The sequence below is a fragment of the Ptychodera flava genome, chromosome 7 (genome assembly GCF_041260155.1).
Source record: "Ptychodera flava strain L36383 chromosome 7, AS_Pfla_20210202, whole genome shotgun sequence".
In the NCBI taxonomy this organism is placed as follows: domain Eukaryota; kingdom Metazoa; phylum Hemichordata; class Enteropneusta; family Ptychoderidae; genus Ptychodera; species Ptychodera flava.
The window spans coordinates 45202323-45216430 of NC_091934.1; the positions used below are offsets into that span (position 1 = coordinate 45202323).

Consider the following 14108-nt stretch of genomic DNA (forward strand, 5'->3'; position numbering starts at 1 on the left):
TTTTGTTATGTCCAGATGGGATGTCTTAAGAAAATTCACAGCATCTGTACGTTTAATGTATTATATTCTGCGCTTTCTTTTGAAATATGCTAAGTTGAATTTTTATTCAGCAACAACGGCAATGGACGGAAACAATATATGTGACAATTCTGTACACAGTACAGATTGAATGTACAGTAGTCTTGTAGGAGAAAAACTTCAGTTTTTTATTTCATTAGAAGAAGCATGTTTTACCCTGTTCTGATGCCCTAGCAATGTGATAGTGTGTGTAGAATCGAAAGCAATTTAAACCTTGATTGAGTAAACGATGGATACAAGGACTCCCAGGAAGATACTCACTTGTTCTCCAACAAAAAAGAGAAAAGGTAAAAATGTGTACATATGTAGAGATGTCGATCTGTAGAGTTTCTGAAATGCTGTTTATTATTAAAAGTGACACAATCGATTAACAGTGCAAAAAACTGGTTTTCCTGGTTGCTAATCTCTCATGTCTTTTTTAACAATTTAGTTTGTGATGAAATAAAAGCCCTTCTTAGGGGTGTAAAAAATACCACCTAGGCTTGTTTGCTTTTGTCCAAGAGGAACAGAAGCTATTGGTACATGTTCTGTTGGGCATTGAATAAAGGTTGGATCCTTATATACTTGGAAGGCATGAAAGATTTGCTCGTGGCAGATTTTCTAATTTACCACCATCCCGTCAAAATCTGTGTTTTCACATTTAAAGTTAATGGCATGTTTGACACCTCAAAGGTCTAACAACATTTTTTTTGTGTATATTTGGTTTCTTTTCCAGCCTGCCAATTAAACTCATAGCTGTACTTTTTTGTAATTTTTTTCCATATCGTCAAGTTCGCAATATCAAATGGTCCATCTCTATACTGGAGAATAAGAAGGAAAGAGAAATATCAAATATTAACTTTCCCCTAGTTGCCATAGTGATTGAAGAGTCATCACAATTTGGTTTTGTGTACAATATGTTTTCATGATACTTAAAGACAACCAGAGTTAATGATGCATGAATTCAGAGGCGAAGTTTAGGTTTTGAAAATACAACGATTCAGTTATAGATAATTTTATTTTACTGCTGAGGTAAATTCTCAGAAATAACATTGATTCCTTAGATTCACAGTTCTACCATGAACATACAAAAGCATATATTTGTGAAATAAATTTTTATTAGACTCTTTGAAAATGTATAGTACACCTAGTACTGTACAAGGTTATCCATTTTCCATTTTAAAAATAACTGCTGCAGATTGCATATGCCCTTGTCCCTCGGCAAATTTCATGTTTATTCTTTGCAAAGCAAAGATGTTATTTCTTAATCTGTTGCTTTCTCATTAGTTCATTTAGGCCATGGTGACATAGGAATATCAAAATTTGACCAAATAAGATATATGAATGTACGCCCTAGCACAAAAAGTTTGTACCAATTTTTTTTTTTAATTTCTGCTTCTAGGATATGAAAGTTCTAGTTCATGATTATGCCAACTTTCAAATCACCAAGAACAGAGATTTCAGTACAAAATCAAATGTTCCATCCATGAAGATACCTCTACTCTCAGCCACCCAGCTTGCCTTTTTGAAAAGATAAATTTATTCCAACAAAATGGCAAATAAATCAAATCCACATATGAATGTGTCGAGCGAACGAACAAATTACAAAGCAACTTGTCTGAAACTTTCTCATGTAACTGGAAAGAAAAGAAAGAAAAATATCAATAAAATCATATCATTACGTAAATGCATTCGAGACGCACTTCGAGTCTTGCAACGCTTGAAAACTTCATGACAACAAGTTGCAGCTTTTGCCGACGAAAAGCGCCCCCAGCGGTGGATCAGGAAGTCACCTACGGGACAAATGTGTCATATGACTTCCAACTTCCACCTTGGCGTTGACGTCAATCATGTTCGCCGGTTGAAAACGTAACATAAAGTTTCCTCCGCCGATTTTCAAGCAGAGAGTTGGACCAATAGGGCGCCTAACAGTACAAGAATGGTCAAAAAGTATTTACCCATCATCATGTTTCTACACATGGCGCTAGTATATTCCCTTGAAGAAGACCTGCATAATCCATTCAACGTTGTATGGGCCGCAAAAACTTATGAATGCCCTGAGACGTTCGGGATACCATTGGATTTTGAAAAGTATGGAATTATTGCAAACAAGAATGACCATTGGAAAGGTGACAAGATTTCTTTATTAAGCAGGAACGATTTGGGGTTGTACCCATACTACGACAAAAATGGAACCGCTGTCAATGGTGGAATTCCTCAGGTATCGTAATGTTTCGTGTGTTTGAGAAGCCGTGCGTACCGTGCTGTGTGTTCCCGGTGATCTGCGACCTACCCTACCTCCTGCGATCTACTCTTCCACTCATGAATAATTAATTAGCTTTATGCAAAAATGTACAGTTTTATGCAAATTTCCTGTGCGCCCTTGAAAGATGGGTGAATAGATCGCAGGTATATACTGCGATCTATGCTGACTTGCGAGATATGCTGCCTTGCTATCTACGCTCCCATGCGATTGCAGATTTTCAACCAAATGTAGCCGTACATTTGGTCCGTTTACGGTGCATGATGTAATGGAGGCCCCCGGTGGAGGCCTTCAGCTGATTTATATTTCATTTTCATTTGTACTTCAGATGTATAGCGAGCGCGAGCGTCGTTAGGAGCAAACTACAAATTCGGCAAACTTTGCGTGCTTTTCGCTAATCACCGTTTTCGCTGTAATCTGTTTGCAGCTAGTAATTTTGTTATGACGACTGCAAATCTTCAAAATGGGATATTTAAAAATTTCATCTAGCCATCACTTCCTTGCATTGTGTCATAAACTCTATACTAATGTCTGAGTAAAATAGAGGAAGGTTGCTCCACAATTCTCATTAGTGTATTTTAATGTTTCGTACATGTGGTATGGTCTGATTGTGTATTATTTCGGTATTATTAATATTCATGTTTTATCATGAGTATTGTTTACTTTTTTGGTGTAAGAAATTAGCCATGGTGAGATGGTTGTCATTACTTGCGAAGTGAACGTAAGAAACTCATGATGGAATAAATAATGTCCTGACAAAGTTAACGATGTGAGCATAATCTTCACATCCATCCTTTAATAAATCAAATGAATAAAATATTCATCCAATCGGTAGGCCTACAAGTATAGATCAAATTACTACAAGATAGAGTTGGGTAGATCGCATGGTTTTCTGTCAAACACACCTGCGATCAATACTTCCCTTCTACGCTACTCCAACAAATTACTTTACAGCACGCATATCTGTTCTTTCGGTTCACAGAAGAATTGCCACAAGCTAACTACCACACCTCGATACGTACCGCGAATGTCGCAACATGTAATTTCAATAAATGAAGTCGGCCTATCTAAAGGCAGTGTCGGTCTGATCGCGGAACAATAATCTTAGACGCAGGTGACTGGGATCTATACTTCCCTCTGCGAGCTACGCTTCTCAAATATATTTTATTTTTACCGTTCAATTGATAAATTTGATGTAATATTAAATCATACAAAATACAATTATCCAGGACCGATTATCGATGTCACAAGCTTCGCAAGATACGATTCACTGGCATCACCACAATGGCAGCCGGTGGTGATCGTAGAGAGTATAGCTCAACTCTGCCTATACTTCCCTTGCGATCCCCCCTCTATACTTCTCTCTGCCACCTACGCTTCTCATTACAGTTCAATTTATAAACTCAAGTTAATATTAAATCATACTAAAACAATTATCCGGGATCGATGTTGATGGCACAAACCTCGCAAAATACGATTCACTAGCATCACTACAATAGCAGCCAGTGTTGATCGCAGGAAGTATAGCTCGCAGGTGACTCTGCTCTGCGATCTATCCTTCCCTTGCGATCTATACTTCCCTTTGCTATCTATGCTTCTCCAACCTATTTTATTTTTACTATTCAGTTGTTAACGATGTATATTAAATCAGACCTAAACAATTATCCGGGATCGATTGCCTACGCAACCTACGCAACAAGCCTCGCAACATACGATTCGTTGGCACAATGGCATGCACATGGCAGCCAGTGTTAATCGCAGGAAGTATAGCTCGCAGGTAACTCTGCGATCTATCCTTCCCTTGCGATCAATACTTCCCTCTGCTATCTATGCTTCTCCAACCTATTTTATTATTGCTAATCAGTTGATAAATTCGATGTAATACTAAGTCATGCCAAAACAATTATCCGGGACCGATTATCGATGTCGATGGCACAAACCTCGCAAAATACGATTCACTGTCATCATCACAATAGCAGCCAGTGTTGATCGCAGGAAGTATAGCTCGCAGGTGACTCTGCTCTGCGATCTATACCTCCCTTGCGATCTATACTTCCCTCCGCTATCTATGCTTCTCCAACCTATCTTATTATTACTATTCAGTTGATAAATTCGATGTAATATCAAGTCATACCAAAACAATTATCCGGGATCCATTGTAGTGGCAGGAAGTTTAGCTCGCAGGTATCTCTGCGATCTATACTTCCCTCTGCTATGTACGCTTCTCCAACGTGTTTTATTATTACCATTCAGTTGATAAATTAGATATAATATTAAATCATACAAGAAAATTATCAGGGATCGATTATCGATGTCACGAGCCTCGCAAAATACGATTCACTAGCATCACCACAACGGCAGCCAGTGTTGATCGCAGGAAGTATAGCTCGCATGGTAACTCTGCGATCTATACTTCCCTTGCGATCTGTACTTCCCTCTGCTACCTACGCTTCTCAAACGTACTTTATTATTCCAGTTCAATTTATGATGATAAATTCAAGTTAATACTAAATCATACTACATAATTATCCGGGATCGTTGATCGATGTTGATGGCACAAACCTCGCAAAATACGATTCACTAGCATCATCACAACTGCAGCCAGTGTTGATCGCAGGAAGTAAGCCCGCAGGGAGCTCTGCGATCTATACTTCCCTTGCGATCTATACTTCCCTTTACCTCTAGGCTTCTCCAACGTATTTTATTATTACCGTTCAGTTTATATATTCGATTTACAATTATCCGAGATCGTTGATTGACCTCGATGCCACAAACATCGCAACATACGATTCACTAACTAGTATCACCACAATGGCAGCCATTGTTGATTGCAGGAAGTATAGCTCGCCGGTAATTCTGCGATCTATACTTCCCTAGCGATCTAAACTTCCCTTTGCGATCAACGCTTCCCAGATGCATTTTATTGTTTCGTTCGATTGATAATTCAAACTTAATACTAAACGTTCGAAAACAATTATACAGGATCAAATAATTTTCGATACCACAAACCTGCAACATAAAATTCACATCCATCTCCACTGGGAAGCCACGCAGTGTTGGTCGCAGGAAGTTTACCTCGCCGATACCTCTGCGATCTATACTTCCCTTGTGATCTACGCTTCCCAAATACATTTTGCTGATTTCGTTCAATTTATAGACTCCAGTCAATACTAAGCCATTCTAAACAATAATTAGGGGTTGGTTTATCTATGCCAAAAACCTCACGACATAATAGTTACAGGCGTCACAGCCCCGGGGTCACAGCTCTTCATAGCTAGTGTAAGTGGTCGCCGGGCCGCTAGTGTAAGTGGTCGCCGGGCCGGGGGAAGTGTATTTCGCAGGTATAGCTTGAGCCTGATAACCACAACACTTCCCTTCGAGACCATGTCAAAAGATAAAAATCCGAATTCTTTAAGTTTGGGGTGGGGAGGGTTTTGTGGTGAGGGGGATTTAACCCAAAAAAGTTTCATCCTGCAAAAATCATCTTGTTTGAATTTGTTTGAAAGACATTTATATATTGACCTGCATATCTTACTGATAAGCTTTTTTAACAGAAATAAATGGTTTTTTTTTCATTAGAACATTGTTGTTATTTGCAACTTTCCATCCTGGTAATGTTTTAAGTATGATTGGAATTATCACAGTGAAGATTAAATGGGGGAACCTCTGATTATTGATATTCATCAATTAGGCCTAAGGTTCAATGGAGGTGGGCGTTTGGGTGTTGGATCAGAAATTTTGAACTTTTGACGCCGTCTCTTATGCAGGTCATCTATTTTCCCATTGTCATCTATACTCCCATTGCCATCTACACTACCATTGCCATCTATACTCCCATTGCCATCCATATACATTTCGATAAAAAATCCATTAAAATTTGGACAGCGGTCGGAGTCCCGCATGTCAATAGCCTATTGACAGGCGCGGCGTTGCAAGGTGCAATCGTACGCGGTAAACTTCTACAATTACTAAAAATTACGACTTTATTCATAATTAAGTGTACAAAGGCTTTATCAAGCATTCTAACAAGCACTGGACAGTTTATTAGGCTTAAATATGATGTATTTTGGCGAAAAACCTCCCGCGTGTCAATAGTCACATCCTGGCTATTGACAGGCGCGGCGTTGGTGCAACATATGGTACACGGTAAGTCTAGAATTACTCAAGATTGCAGCGACTTTGTCCATAATGAGTGTAGAAAGGCTTTATCAAGCATTCTAACAAGCATTGGACAGTTTATTAGGCTAAATATGGTGAATTTTTACGAAAAACCTCCCGCGTGTCTATAGCCAACTTTTGTCTATTGACACTGACAGGCGCCTGTCAATAGCCGGATTCTGTCTATTGACAGGCGCCACGGCCCAAAATAATAGAATTTTTCTCCTTTCTAACATTGGAAAGGTTACTGAACATGGACAAGAAGTTCATCACATCCGTAAGCATAACCTCTCTGTGATTGAGTGATCGTAAAAACCACCTTTCTCCCATTACATTTCGTATTTACCAGACTCCATTTTGAAATAGGCAGTGTAGTCTGAATAGAACTCGCTGTCATGCATTTAAGTAACAATATTTGCATAAATCTAATTAATTATTCATGAGTGGAAGAGTAGATCGCAGGTAGGGTAGGTCGCAGATCACCGGTATCTTCCCACCAGGCCGTATAACGCCGGAACACACAACACGGTACGCAGGGCTAGTTTAGAGTGGTTAGAGTAAGGTTAGAGTATACACATTGATACAGTAAGCTTACGCATTTAAACTGATTTATAAAATGTACGACCAGATAAATTCTCAACCTAGAGTATGCAGCAAAAACATCTTTGCGAGTACTACAGTATTGCATATTCAATGGACTACGGCCAGATCATGGGTTTTTTTACACTTCTTTGAAATTGTTGTCCTGCACAGCAGAGGACAGGTCCAGGGAAGTTACAAAAAGTCAAACTGTGAAGGAAAAAGGCAACATGATAGCAAGTGAAACTTCATTCCTGGTGATACAGTGCGAAAGCAAGCTACATTTTTTTTTAAAACCTAATGGCTTCACACACATTCTTCTGGCACACCTATTGTTCTGCGTGTATACTTACTTATTCACTCCATGCAAACCTTTGTTTTCCATTGAATTTTAAATTACAGTTTAAACAATTTGCTCTCTGTTTACATGTAATCAGGAATGTGCCACCTTTCAACCAAAAGACAAACTTTTAATGCTTTTCTACTTATTATACAAATCATATGGTTTGATGTCTTTGCAAAACCACAATTAAAGCCAACATTTAAGATCACTTGATGAAGAGATAGCTTCATTTTCACTTCATTAATAAATTCACACCTCCAAGCTTTGCTACAGTCTTGCAAATTCCTGCCCAATCAGTAGTGTATGGAAATGGCATAACATCAAGACAATATGTGGCTGGTGTAATCACATGAATAGTCTTTGAATGTACCAGCTAGTAATGACAGGTAGTATTCTACATGAACAATAGAGGACATATCTTGGGTGCCGATCTAATTCAATGTACTAATTTGCATGGACCACGCAGGACTTAAAAAACTAGGCTTTAAAAGTTATTGAAACATGATTCTTAGAATGTTATTTGTGGTTTGGAGGAAAATGAAAGTTTCACACACAAAAACGAGAATATTTGACATTTTAATGAATATGTTATCAACAGCTAGATTACATTTTTGGTTGTGTAACACAAAGGAAATGAGAAGTATACTGGTTTTGTATAGTGACATTGAAATTCAAATCTGCAGGAAGAGATAGAACAGAATATTTATCTATTGTTGCAACAGAAAGGATGTATGTTTTCCAGATGTGGTGAAACAAAGACACTAAAAACAGGACAAATCAAACACTGGAATCTGATTCAGTTTTCATCCTGAGGATCTGGTACAATAAACATTTCATGGTCTATCATCACACATCCCATATGTTGCAGCAAAAAGATCAATTTTTATGTTTGTCCATGGTTTGATTTTTTGATGTCTCTTTTTTTGCACAATTACAAGTACATGCTAATACAATTAAAAGGTGATCACTTTAAAATTTATTGCAATTTATATGTGAGTTGATCTTTTTCATATACAAGGCTTCATTGTATACCTGTATACTTTGCAGTATACCATGTATACTTCACTGTATACTTGACACATTATACTTCACGGTATATAGTTCACAGTATACTGTATACTTGACAGTGGTATACCTGTATAATTGATGGTATACCGTATACTTTGCAGCATACCTGTGTGCTTCACCTGTCGATTGGGTACATAACTGTAAACCTTCAGGCACTTGGCCAGCAATTTACCTGCTCTAGCTCTGGGCAGGCAGGTTAAATTCCATGCTGATTTCTCATCCCTGCCAATAGCGCCCTCATTTATCTACTGTGCCAGCAAACGAAACAGATAACAAAAGAAAATGTCATTTATATGATGGAGGGTGCATTGTTGTCTTGTTGATGATTCTGAAGGATTTATATGATGTACTAAATGTACTTATCAATTTCTTTTCTCAATCACAGCTCACCAATCTCACTGAACATTTTGAAAAAGTTGTTGAAGATTTTTGGAAATACTTTCCAGACCCAAATTATTCTGGTTGGATTGTAATCGACTGGGAACCATGGCGACCAATCTGGGAGAGAAATTGGGATGCGAAAAAGATTTACAAAACTGCGTCGATATCTCTGGTACAAGAGAGGCACAAAGACTGGCCAGATGACCTAATAGAAGAGGTTGCTAAGTTTGAATTTGAAACTGCAGCCAGGAATCTTATTCAAGGAACACTGAATCTGTGCAAGAAATTGCGCCCATATGCATTATTGGGTTTATATGAATTCCCAAAATGTTACAAATTCAGTGGACAGGGCACTTGTTCTGAAGCAATACAGAGAGAGAATGATGAATTACAGTGGTTATACGATTCAAGTACAGCTCTGTTTCCGTCAATCTATGTGTCATATAAACAAAGTGATGTAAAGGACTTTGTTAAGGCAGCACTTACTGAAGCAAAGAGAGTGACACTGAAATCTGAACATTCCAATAAACCAATCTATCCATTTGGTAGATTTAACTACTCGCACACATACTTCTACTTTACAAATGTGAGTATGCCTGTATAGTGAAGAAGTTATAACTATTTTGCAAATTTCCAAAGTAATTCTGTAGTTGCTCACAATTCTCTCTCTCTCTCTCTCTCTCTCTCTCTCTCAACATTACCCCAGAAACTGGATGCCACATAATCTACATCTGAATTCATTGCACCTCATAATACTAGATCATCTTTTGACCAAATTCAATTTTCCAATGGTTAAATACTGACAGCCTGTAACCTCATGTGCCATCATCAGGTCAAATTGGTTAAAACAAGTGAGGTTTTATATATTCCAAATGATGCATTTTAACAAAAACTTGAATATTTGGAAGCCTCCTGAGTACCTAGATACTCTAAATATGAGTTTTACTGACCAAATTATAACATACCAAGCCAAGTTGGTGAAAATATATATGTATAAATTTGACTCAATGGAATTTTACTGACTTGGCAGATGGGAAGGTGATACTATCTGGCAGGATTACGGTTTAATAGAGTGATTTTGCTGCACCAAATTCACACTAGTGATCAGTTCTTGAAGGGGTGACATGACAAATTGAATGTAAGTTGAATATAGGGAAAAAAGTTTGAAGTGAATGGCCATCAAGCAGTGAGTATGTCCTTTTAAATAAATTTACAAAGTGACAGCAGTTGGGAAATAGAAACCAAAAAATGACATATTAAGCCTTGTCTTGCCAAGTTCATATTTTTCATTGGGTCAAGTTGGTCAAAACCAGCGTGGCATGTCCCGTACATGGCATTGAAGGCTCCAGAAGAATATAATTCATAACTAATCCTACTGTAAGAATCCGTACCATGCCAAATAGTCTCAAAAGTTTTGACTCAATATCACTTGCTGACTCAGTAGATAAGGCCTAGCAAGAAGAGGGTTAAAGATTCCATGTAGCTTTTTTCTAACCCTCCTTAGTGGTAGTCATCTAACATTCACATTTCTCAACTTCAGATTTTGTTTTACATGCCACATGAAAGATACAAAATAAACGAAGTAAGTTTACATCTATCCACTGAACCATTTCTACACCATTGTCCGCTCACACGGCTCTGTTACGTACTTCCCACTTGAAGCATCCACCTGCGCGGACAAGAGACCTTGCCAAGCGGAGAATTTTCTACACCACTAAAAGCATGTGTACTATTCTCTTGTGTCTACCATGGAGGTAGTAGGAGAGGTCTCTCCTACTACCTCCATGTGTCTACTAACATTATATACCAAGTCTGGGAATCAGACTGTTCTTTTAACATAACACAGGAGAGTCCAATGCATTACAGCCAGGTCCGAACAGTAATTCCGTGTATACTTTGCCAGTTTGTCATTGGCTGTGTTGTGAAGATCCATTTTGTCCCAACTTTTGTCAACTATTACTTTGTAACTGGTTTAAAAAGATGCTGCAAATTATTTAATTTTCAAAACCTATTTATATGATTGCCATTATTTTATTTATGTGTTTCTGAAATATGAATTAATTCCATTGATTGATTGATTGATTGATTTGTTTGTTTATTTCAGGTTGATCTTGAGAATACCATTGGTCAGAGCGTAACGGAGGGCATGGCTGGGATTGTACTATGGGGCGATTACAATGACAGTAACAGTGCACCGACATGTCTTGGTTTGAAGCATTACCTGGACACCATGCTGGGTCCCTATATTCTGAACGTTACAAAATTTGCAAGGAAGTGTAGTGAAGCATATTGTAGTGGTCATGGACGGTGCATCAGAAAAGATGATGATGGTTACCATGGAGATGAATCACAAAAGATTGATGAATTGCAACTTTTAAAACAGAGGATTTGGTCACAGTACACAGAGAGTGAAATTTATGGAAATATTATATTCAAGAATAAGAAAGAAACCAAAGTGCAATATTCTTTCACTGAGACCAAATATGGAATGTATGGATGCCAATGTTACTCTGGTTGGCATGGCAACCAATGTAATAAAAGTTGATTGATGATTTTAAAAAAGTAAAATTTATAATTGAAACAAAGCCGTGCTAGTATGGTTAATTTCATGGCTTTACATGTTGACATCATTTATACATTCTAATGAGTGTAATTCATGTTGCGAGTTTTATAGGTACGATCATATTGGAAATGGTGTAAGGTTATGATATTTGCATTGGGTGAGAACACCGCCAAAATTATTTTGAAATTTGTATTTAAACTTATCTCATCATTATTATTCCATTATTTGATGATTTGGTGATAATTATGTCAGTATTTGGCCATTATGCCACTACTCGATCATTATTTGGATATCATTATGACATTATTATGAACGTTGATTTGGAACTTATCTCATCTTTATCATGCCATACTTTGGTGATTTGGTCAGTGTATTGTGGAATGTTTTGGCAAACCTACATCTATGTCTTGCTCATTGCTCCTTCAAAATGGTTACATGACATTAATATTTTATGACTGAGCACAGCTGCATCATACTGCAGTCAACACTCTCATCAATGTCAGCTGAGGTCGAAGTTGACTTAATGCCAGCTGAGGTCAAAGTTGACTTAATGATGGTGATTTCGGGTGATTTATTTTACGCAGAAAGAAATGAACCTGTGTTTTTGAGATATTGTGTATAGAAGTACTGTTACTATAACTAGAAGTAAATTAGGCTCGTAACTGACAAAATTCAGAATGTTTTAACTCTGAAAAAAATTAGAGCAATGTGTGGATTAAAGTGATGAATGACTTAGGTAATCTAAATATCAACCATATATATAAACATCTTCCTCAGGTGAACACAGAACGGACCAATAAAGATGACCAACAAATTAACATTACAAATGTTTTGCCAGTCAGTGTTTTTGAAACTTTTGAGTTTCAACAATTAACGGCCAAGTTCACTGTTAATCACAATCATGAAAGCAAAAGGAGTAGAGGAATCATAAAATATATCGTTCACATTCAGTGATGTTGGTTGGTAGCTTGGCTGACCGTTGAAAATGACCGCATTTACCGTCATGTCTGCAGTCAATGATCATATCTTTCACAGAGTCATGGAACAGTCACTGAACTCTGAGACTTTTGAATGTACTACCACACACATTTGGTTTCAAATAAATTCAACAAGTTAAGCTCAAAGGCAGAATCATTATCAGCTTTCACTGAACGTGTCATTGAACTTAACATTGAACTATTTCAACATTGAAGATGAGACTATTATTGAACACGAAGGACTGTATGAATGAGTGCATGCACACCTTAGGGTTGCTTGCAACTTGCCGATCTGCACTTAGCTGCAAGCTGTCGCAGATTGGTTCCAGAGCTGCGGCAGTTCAATGCAGCTCAAATGTCGATCTGCACAGAATATTTGGAGCTGTCATATTTCTGCCGCAGACTCAAGTATCTCTGAAAGATGAAATTCAGCTTTGGACAGCTCTTGGTAGCTCGAACAGGAGCCATCGTGCAGCTTAAAAATCATCCCAGGTAAAACTTCACATATATCACATTTGACAACCATTCTTGAAAATTTTTGTTATGTCCAGATGGGATGTCTTAAGAAAACTCACAGCATCTGTACGTTTAATGTATTATATTATTATTCTGCGCTTTCTTTTGAAATATGCTAAGTTGAATTTTTATTCAGCAACAACGGCAATGGACGGAAACAATATATGTGACAATTCTGTACACAGTACAGATTGAATGTACAGTAGTCTTGTAGGAGAAAAACTTCAGTTTTTTATTTCATTAGAAGAAGCATGTTTTACCCTGTTCTGATGCCCTAGCAATGTGATAGTGTGTGTAGAATCGAAAGCAATTTAAACCTTGATTGAGTAAACGATGGATACAAGGACTCCCAGGAAGATACTCACTTGTTCTCCAACAAAAAAGAGAAAAGGTAAAAATGTGTACATATGTAGAGATGTCGATCTGTAGAGTTTCTGAAATGCTGTTTATTATTAAAAGTGACACAATCGATTAACAGTGCAAAAAACTGGTTTTCCTGGTTGCTAATCTCTCATGTCTTTTTTAACAATTTAGTTTGTGATGAAATAAAAGCCCTACTTAGGGGTGTAAAAAATACCACCTAGGCCTGTTTGCTTTTGTCCAAGAGGAACAGAAGCTATTGGTACATGTTCTGCTTGGCTTTGAATAAAGGTTGGATCCTTATATACTTGGAAGGCATGAAAGATTTGCTCGTGGCAGATTTTCTAAATTACCACCATCCCGTCAAAATCTGTGTTTTCACATTTAAAGTTAATGGCATGTTTGACACCTCAAAGGTCTAACAACATTTTTTTTGTGTATATCTGGTTTCTTTTCCAGCCTGCCAATTAAACTCATAGCTGTACTTTTTTGTAATTTTTTCCATATCGTCAAGTTCGCAATATCAAATGGTCCATCTCTATACTGGAGAACAAGAAGGAAAGAGAAATATCAAATATTAACTTTCCCCTAGTTGCCATACAGTGATTGAAGAGTCTTCACAATTTGGTGTTGTGTACAATATGTTTTCATGATACTTAAAGACAACCAGAGTTAATGATGCATGAATTCAGAGGCGAAGTTTAGGTTTTGAAAATACAAACGATTCAGTTATAGATAATTTTATTTTACTGCTGAGGTAAATTCTCAGAAATAACATTGATTCCTTAGATTCACAGTTCTACCATGAACATACAAAAGTATATATTTGTGAAATAAATTTTT

At 37.4% G+C, this 14108-nt stretch overlaps 1 protein-coding gene across 1 annotated transcript; it reads left to right on the forward strand.

The window, feature by feature from the left end:
- The first annotated feature begins 1856 nt into the window (after positions 1-1856).
- On the forward strand, positions 1857-13481 carry LOC139137668 (hyaluronidase-1-like). Its single transcript, XM_070705876.1, has 3 exons — positions 1857-2278; positions 8854-9435; positions 10954-13481. Exons 1-3 carry the CDS (start codon positions 1997-1999, stop codon positions 11392-11394), a joined length of 1305 nt encoding a protein of 434 aa, XP_070561977.1. The 5' UTR covers positions 1857-1996; the 3' UTR covers positions 11395-13481.
- The last annotated feature ends 627 nt before the right edge of the window (positions 13482-14108 follow it).